Below are 8295 nucleotides of genomic sequence, written 5' to 3' on the forward strand. Positions count from 1 at the left end.
CTAATAATTTTTTCTAAAACCTTGCCCACAACAGAAGTAAGACTCACCGGTCTATAATTCCCAGGGAAGTCTCTGTTCCCCTTCTTAAACAATGGGACAACATTCGCTATCCTCCAATCTTCCGGTACTATACCAGAGACCAACGACGACCTGAAGATCAGAGCCAGAGGCTCTGCAATCACCTCTCTTGCCTCCCAGAGAATCCTAGGGTAAATCCCATCCGGACCAGGGGACTTATCTATTTTCAAACCCTCAAGAATATCCAGCACATCCCCCTTATCAACTGCAATACTGTCTATTTTACACCCCTGCAACCCAGTGTCCTCCTCAGCTATATTCATGTCCCCCTGCGTGAACACCGAAGAGAAATATTGGTTCAATGCCTCTTCAATCACTTCTGCCCTAACCAACCTTCTGTTCTTGACATACCTATAGAACGCCTTAGGATTCTCCTTAATCCTATCAGCCAAAGTCTTCTCATGTCCTCTTTTAGCCCTTCTTAACTCACTCTTCAACTCCCTCCTAGCCAATCTCAAGCTTTCTAGTGCACTACCTGAGCCCTCAAGTCTCATCCGAACATAAGCCTCCTTTGTCTTTTTAACCAACGAATCAACATTTTTAGTGCACCACGGTTCCCTAGCCCTACCAATTCCTCCTTGCCTGACAGGGACATACCTATCACGGACTCGCAGTAGCTGCTCCTTGAAAAAACTCCACATTTCGGACGTTCCCAGTCCCTGTAATCTCTTAGTCCAACCTATGCTTCCTAATTCTCTCCTAATAGCCTCATAATTACCCTTCCCCCAGCTAAAACTACTGACCCAAGGTTCATGCCTATCCCTTTCCATCACTAAGGTGAACGTAACCGAATTGTGGTCACTATCACCAAAATGCACACCAACTTCCAAGTCTAACATCTGGTCTGGCTCATTTCCCAGCACCAAATCCAATATAGCCTCACCTCTAGTTGGCCTATCAACATACTGAGTGAAAAAACCTTCCTGCACGCTTTGTACAAAAACTGACCCCTCTAACAAGCTAGAGCTATAGCAATTCCAATCAATATTAGTAAAGTTAAAGTCCCCCATAACAATTACCCTATTACTTTCACTCCTAACCAGGATCGTCTCCGCAATCCTTTCCTCAACCTCTCTAGAACTTTTAGGAGGTCTATAAAAGACTCCCAACAGGATGACCTCTCCTCTCCTATTTCTAATCTCAGCCCATACTACCTCAACAGACAAGTCCTCATCAAACTTCCTCTCTGACACTGTGATACAGTCCTTGACTAATAATGCTACCCCTCCCCCCCTTCTACCTCCTTCTCTACTCCGACTAAAGCATTTGAACCCCGGAACCTGCAACGACCATTCCTGTCCCTGCTCTATCCATGTCTCTGAAATGGCCACAACATCAAAGTCCCAGGTACTGATCCACGCTGCAAGTTCATCCACTTTATTGCGAATACTCCTCGCATTAAAGTATACGCATTTCAAACCCTGCTCCGCCCCACCCCCACGATGCCGTGCATTGCATTCCCCATCTATGCCCCCCTCACTTTCACCCCCTCTACTCAGGATCCCACCCCCACTCTGAATCAGTTTAAACCTCCCTGCATAGCCTTTGCAAATTTACCCCCCAGGATATTGGTTCCCCTCTGGTTCAGGTGTAAACCATCACTCTTATAGAGGTCCCACCTTCCCCAGAATGAGCCCCAATTGCTCAAGTACCTGAACCCCTCCCTCCTGCACCATCCCCTCAGCCACGAGTTCAAACTTTCCCTCTCTCTATTCCTCTCTAAACTATCCCATGGCACAGGCAAGAGTCCGGAGATAACCACTCTGTCTGACTTGGCCTTTAGTTTCCACCCCAACTCCATAAATCTCTGCTTAATATCCCCTTCCCTTAACCTCCCTATGTCATGCGTCCCCACATGAACTACGACTTGGGGTTGATCCCCCTCACCCTTAAGAGTCCTGAATACCCTTTCTGATACATCCCGGACCCCAGCCCCTGGTAGGCAACACACCAGCCCTGAGTCCCTACCATTACTTCCGACTCTCCTATCCGTCCCCTTAACTGTGGAGTCCCCAATCACGAGGCCCAATCTTTTACATCCCCTAACCACCTGAGCTTTCACAATAGGCTCACCCCCAGAGACCTGCTCCCTTTGGCCATCCCCAGTTGATTCCTCCTCAACTGTAGCCTCCAGGACCGAAAACCTATTTTGGAGGGGAACAGCCCCGGGGATTGTCCCCCCACTTGCTTCTTTCCCCTCTTCCTGGCAGTGACCCAAGACTCATTTCTAGGAGTGACTATCTCCTTATAACTCCTATCGATGTCCGCCTCCACCTCCCGAATTATGCGGAGTTCCTCTAATTCCACCTCCAGCTCCTTTACACGCTCCTCCAGAAGCTGCAATCGAACACACTTCCTACAGGTAAAATCACCTGAAACACTACTGGAGTCCCTCACCACATACATCCCACAGGAGATGCAGCTTACTGCCTGAACTGCCATCCCTGAAACAATTACCAGCAGAAAAATAAAAATATATAAAAAAAAAACTTCCCCCACACTTATAATTTAGGTTAGAGGAGGTGGGAGGGTGGGATTCTCTACCAGTGTAGAGGATCGGGTATCCTCTCTACACTAATTCATAGGGTTAGGGGCCCGAGAAAAAAGAACTACAACTACCGGTAAGCGTCCTAGTGACGATTTCCGGTTTCTAACTGATTTAAAAAAAACCGCCGATACTCGCGACTTTAAACTAGAAATAAAAAGTTAAACAATATAAACAGAAAATGTACCTTTCTTGCTGCCTCCTCACACGCCCAAAAATCGCTGCCTCTCGATACTGCTCCTCAGGAACAATGCCTCCACTATTCTAGTTTGATTGGATTATAAAGATCCTAGGACATTTCTTGAAGGAGAGCAAAAGAGTTCTTCTGATCTAGTGGACCGCTTTCCTTTTGCTATTAAAAGCAGCCTTACTGTATTGCTGTTTGTGGGATCTTGCTGTGCACAATCATGACTGCCATATTTGCCTACACGGCTGTTATTGTGAATGACCTTTCCTGTTCCTTTGGCACTACACAATCACTAGCACAGTGGCCAATGAGATTGTGGTGAGGAGCACTCTTACCTGAATTACCACTGGCAACTGGATCCTAATGACAAGATCACCAGAACTGCTGCAGGCCCCCTCTTGCCTCGCTCCCGTATCACTCTCCATAGCGTGATTGATGTCCTGTTCTTGCTGCAACAGAAAGAAAACACAATTGTCATTCCCATGGTGTCAGTTTTATTGAGAAGTAGATAGGGTGGTAAAGAAGAAGTGTGGCATGCTTGCCTTTATTGGTCGGGGCATTGAGTACAAGAGTCAGACTGTCATGTTGCAGTTTTAGAAAACTTTGGTTAGGCCGCACTTAGAGTATTGTGTTCAATTCTGGTTGCTGAATTACAGGAAGTGTGTGGAGAGGGTGCAGATGAGGTTTACTAGGATGCTGCCTGGATCAGAGGACATGAGCTATAGGAAAAGGTTGGACAAACTGGGGTTGTTTTCTCTGGAGGAGTGAAGGATGAGGAGAGACCTGATTTTTCTTTTTATTCATTTATGGGACATGGGCTTCAGTGGCTGGCCAGCATTTATTACCCTCCCCTAGCTGCCCGAGGGCAGTTGCGAGTCAATCACATTGCTGTAGCTCTGGAGTCACACGTAGACCTGATAGAAGTTTATAAGATTATAAGAAGCATAGATAGGATTGACAGCCAGAATCTTTTTTCCCCTGGAGTTGAATTGTCTAATCCTAGGGGGCTTGCACTTAACGTGAGAGGGGAGAAGTTCAAAGGAGGTGTGAGGGGCAAGTTTTTAACACAGAGAGTGATAGGTGTCCAGAACGCACTGCCAGACATGATGATGCAGGCAGATACAATAAGGGCGTTTAAGAGTCATTTAGTTTAAGATTAACTTTGATTTAGATTAACTAACAGAAGGATGTGGAGGCTTTGGAGAGGAAACAGAAAAGATTTACCAGGATGTTGCCTGGTATGGAGGGCATTAGCTATGAGGAGAGGTTGGAGAAACTTGGTTTGTTCTCACTGGAACGATAAGGCGATCTGATAGAAATCTACAAGATCATGAGTGGCGTGGACAGAGTGGATAGTCAGAAGCTTTCTCCCAGGATAGAAGTGTCAATTACTAGGCAGCATAGTTTTGAGGTGTGACGGGCAAGGTTTAAAGGAGATGTACGAGAGAAGTTTTTTACACTGAGGATAGTGGGTGCCCGGAACTCGTTGCTGGGGGAGGTAGTGGAAGCGGATACAGTCGTGACTTTTATCTTGACAAATTCATGAATAGGATGGGAATAGAGGATATGGTGCCTGGAAGGGTGGGGGGCTTTAGTTCAGTCAGGCAGCATGGTTGGTGTAGGCTTGGAGGACCAAAGTTCCTGTGCTGTAATTTTCTTTGTTCTTTGTTCTAGATAAGCACAAGAAAATGCAAGGAATGGAGAGATAGGGACAAAGGTCAGGCAGAAGGAATTGTTTAATTTGGCATCATGTTCAGCACAACATCATGGGCCAAAGGGCCTGTTCCTGTGCTGTACTGTTTTATGTTCTATGCCCTATAAGTATGAAGTCCCTTTAATATTTCCATTATCTCCTGTAATCAATCTACAGGTCTTGTTGAGTGGGTATCTGAACTTGTGTCCAGTGGGCAGTTCAGTGTTACAGCCACAAAATCTTAACGCCACAAATATCTTACGCCAATTCATTCACATGGTCAGTTTGATGATCACATTTTCAGCTACAACTAAGGTTAAGTAATCCCCACACCTTGAGAATGAATAAAGAGTAACTTGTTAATAAATAACTGAGCAACATGTTTAATCCAAGACTCAGGATTAAGGTCTCTGTCACGTTCTACAATACATATCTCAGACTGACTTTGAGGAACTCCAGTGACAAGCGTATCATTGACAGAAATTGGAAATAGTTGAGGTCCCTGTGACACTCCACTCATCACATTTTGTAACCCTTATCTGAAGAAGGACGTCCTTGCTATAGAGGGAGGTCTGACATATGAGGAGAGATTAAGTTGGTTAGTTGTGGACTCACCAACTTTAAGGGCATTCAAATGGTCATTGGATAGGCATATGGATAACATTGGAATAGTTTAGGTTAGAGGGTCATTAGATTGGTTCCACTGGTTGGCGCAACATCGAGGGCCGAAGGGCCTGTACTGCGCTGTGATGTTCCAGGATTGTATTCATTGGAGTTTAGAAGAGTGAGATAGGACCTCAGTGGAACTTATAAAAATCTAACAGGGTTAGACAGGGAAGATTCAGAAAGAATGCTCCCAATGGTGGGAGAGTCCAGAGCTAGGGGTCATAGCTTTTGGATAAGGGATAAACTGTTTGGAACTGAGATGAGGAGAAATGTCTTCACCCAGAAGACAGTGGATGTGTGGAATTTACTACCACAGAATGTAGTTAACTGATTTTAAGAAGAAAATAGATCTAGCTCTTGAGGCTAATGGGATCAAGGGCCATGGGATGAAGGCGAGATCAGGATATTGAATTTTATGATCAGCCATGATCAAAGTGAATGGCGGAGCAGGCTCAAAGGGCCGAATGCCTAATCCCGCTTCTAGTCTCGATGTTTCTATATTTCTATCCCAAATTTATTATTTTCCATTGTTAATTTCCCATTCTCATCCTCTAGAGAACCAGCACTCACTTTACGTACCCTTTTCCTTTTTAAAAACTGTAGAAACTCTTACTATCTATTCTTATCTTTTTAGTTAGTTTTCTTTCATTTCTCTTCCTTATTAGTATTTTAATCATTCTTTACTGTTCTTTATATTCAGTCCAATCTGCTGCCCTGTCATTCGTCGTTTCCCAAATGTACATATTTTCTTTTATTCTGACACTATCTTTAACTCCTTTAGTTTACCATGGATGGTGCATTCTTCCCAAGGCTCTTTCTTTCTCACTGGAATGTATCTATTGTGAATATTCTGAAACTTCTCCTTAAATGTCCACCACTACGTAACTATTGATTTATCCCTCAACGTGATTTCCCAGTTCACTTTCGCCAGCTCTTTTCTCAGACCCTCATAATTGTCCTTATTTAAGTTCAAACCACTAGTCTTAGACCCATTCTTCTCTCACTCAAACTAAATGTGAAATTCAATCATTTTATAATCACTGCTACCTAGGAGCGCTTTCATGTGAAGTCATTAATTGATCTTACTGCATTGTAACTGGTAATCTTTAAGGTGGAGATGCTTCAGGTATGGGCTGGTTACATTCCAAAAAGGGTGAAAGTTAAGGGAGCCAAAAACAGAGCTCCTAGGTTGATAAGGGAGACAATAATTAAAATGAAACAAAAAAGGAGGATATAGGATGCACATCAAATAAAGCTTCAAATGAGAAGCAGATCAAATAAAATGGATTGAGAGGAAAATAAGACCAATCAAGCGACTGCTTTGTCCTCAATGGTGTTGAGCTTCTTGAGTGTTGTTGGAGCTGCACCCATCTAGGCAAGTGGAGAGTATTCCATCACACTCCTGACTTATGCCTTGTAGATGGCAGAAAAGCTTTGCGGAGCCAGGATGTGAGTTAATTGCTGCAGGATTCCTGGTCTCTTGAGGTGTCTAAGATTGTGAGAGGTATGAACAGAGTGAGTATGAGAATAGAATGACAGTCAACATAAATCTCCTACCAGATGTAACTAATGAGTGAGAGGTGAAGTGGGCCCTATATAGGCCTCTAGTTTCAGTGTGAGTGCAAAGTGCCTTGTTTTAGCAAGATAACGCATATACATTCTCTATTGCTTCAAATAGTGAGTCATCACGTTGGCTTGTCAACTTTGCACAAGTAGCTTTCATTTTTAGCAACACACAAAAGGGGAACTACTGCTGGGAATCCCCAACTAACTTACCGAGCTCACAGTGAGACAGAGAGACAGAAACAAGCACATAGACACTCTGTGTGAGAGAGAGAGAGAGAGAGAGAGACATGTACACAGACACTCAGGGAGAGAGAGAGAGAGACATGTACACAGACACTCAGGGAGAGAGAGAGAGGGAGACATGTACACAGACACTCAGGGAGAGAGAGAGAGAGACATGTACAAAGACACTCCGAGAGAGAAAGAGAGAGACATGTACATAGACACTCCGAGAGAGAGAGAGAGAGAGACATGTACACAGACACTCAGGGAGAGAGAGAGAGAGAGAGACATGTACATCGACACTCGGGGAGAGAGAGAGAGAGGGAGAGACATGTACATCGACACTCGGGGAGAGAGAGAGAGAGACATGTACATAGACACTCCGAGAGAGAGAGAGAGAGAGGGAGACATGTACACAGACACTCAGGGAGAGAGAGAGAGAGAGAGAGAGACATGTACATAGACACTCCGAGAGAGAGAGACATTTACATAGACACTCCAAGAGAGAGAGAGAGAGAGAGAGAGACATGTACATAGACACTCAGGGAGAGAGAGAGAGGGAGACATGTACACAGACACTCAGGGAGAGAGAGAGAGAGACATGTACATCGACACTCAGGGAGAGAGAGAGAGACATGTACATAGACACTCCGAGAGAGAGAGAGAGAGAGAGGGAGACATGTACACAGACACTCAGGGAGAGAGAGAGAGAGAGAGACATGTACATAGACACTCAGAGAGAGAGAGACATGTACATAGACACTCAAAGAGAGAGAGAGAGACAAGCACATAGACAGACAAGGAGACAGAAAGAGAAAGGCGCAAAGAATTGGAGACAGGTGCACAGAGCATGAGAGAGAGACAGACAGACAGACAGGGACAGAAAGTGAGACAAACGCACAAATAGAAAGAAACACAGAGAAAGACAAACGCAGAAAGAGACAAACAGTCACATAAAGACAGAGGAGAGTTAAACAGACAGAGACAGAGTCATACACACACAAACACACTCAGACAGAGCCAAATACAGATAGAGAGCAGATACAGAGATACACACATACGGGGACACACACACACACACACACATATACTGACAGGGACACACACGGACAGAGAGACACAGACACACACACACATACATATGCATACAAACAACACATATTTGTGGTCCAATCTTTGCTCTTCTTGACATTTACAGAAATATATTTGCTTCATCGACTTTTCCTAATAATGTGCCAAAAAATTCCCAACACTGTTTTCTATCATATTTCAGCCTACCTGGTTCCCCAGAGTTTGTTTCCCTTCTGCCATGGCTTCTTGTTTCCTCTGTCTTAACAG

At 44.4% G+C, this 8295-nt stretch overlaps 1 protein-coding gene across 1 annotated transcript in view; it reads right to left on the bottom strand.

Annotated features, from left to right (window-relative positions):
* The window catches only part of LOC145359897 (uncharacterized), an 89041-nt gene extending 80746 nt beyond the window's left edge, over nt 1-8295 (bottom strand). Inside the window, exons 1-2 of the mRNA XM_080214743.1 lie at nt 8236-8295; nt 3146-3259 (exon numbers count right to left, since the gene is read on the bottom strand). Of these exons, the coding sequence (XP_080070869.1) occupies nt 3146-3259; nt 8236-8268 (147 nt within the window). The 5' untranslated portion in view covers nt 8269-8295. The remainder of the gene's footprint in view (nt 1-3145; nt 3260-8235) is intronic.

Source organism: Carcharhinus amblyrhynchos, chromosome 2, assembly GCF_965287045.1.
Source record: "Carcharhinus amblyrhynchos chromosome 2, sCarAmb.v2.hapA, whole genome shotgun sequence".
Classification (NCBI taxonomy): domain Eukaryota; kingdom Metazoa; phylum Chordata; class Chondrichthyes; order Carcharhiniformes; family Carcharhinidae; genus Carcharhinus; species Carcharhinus amblyrhynchos.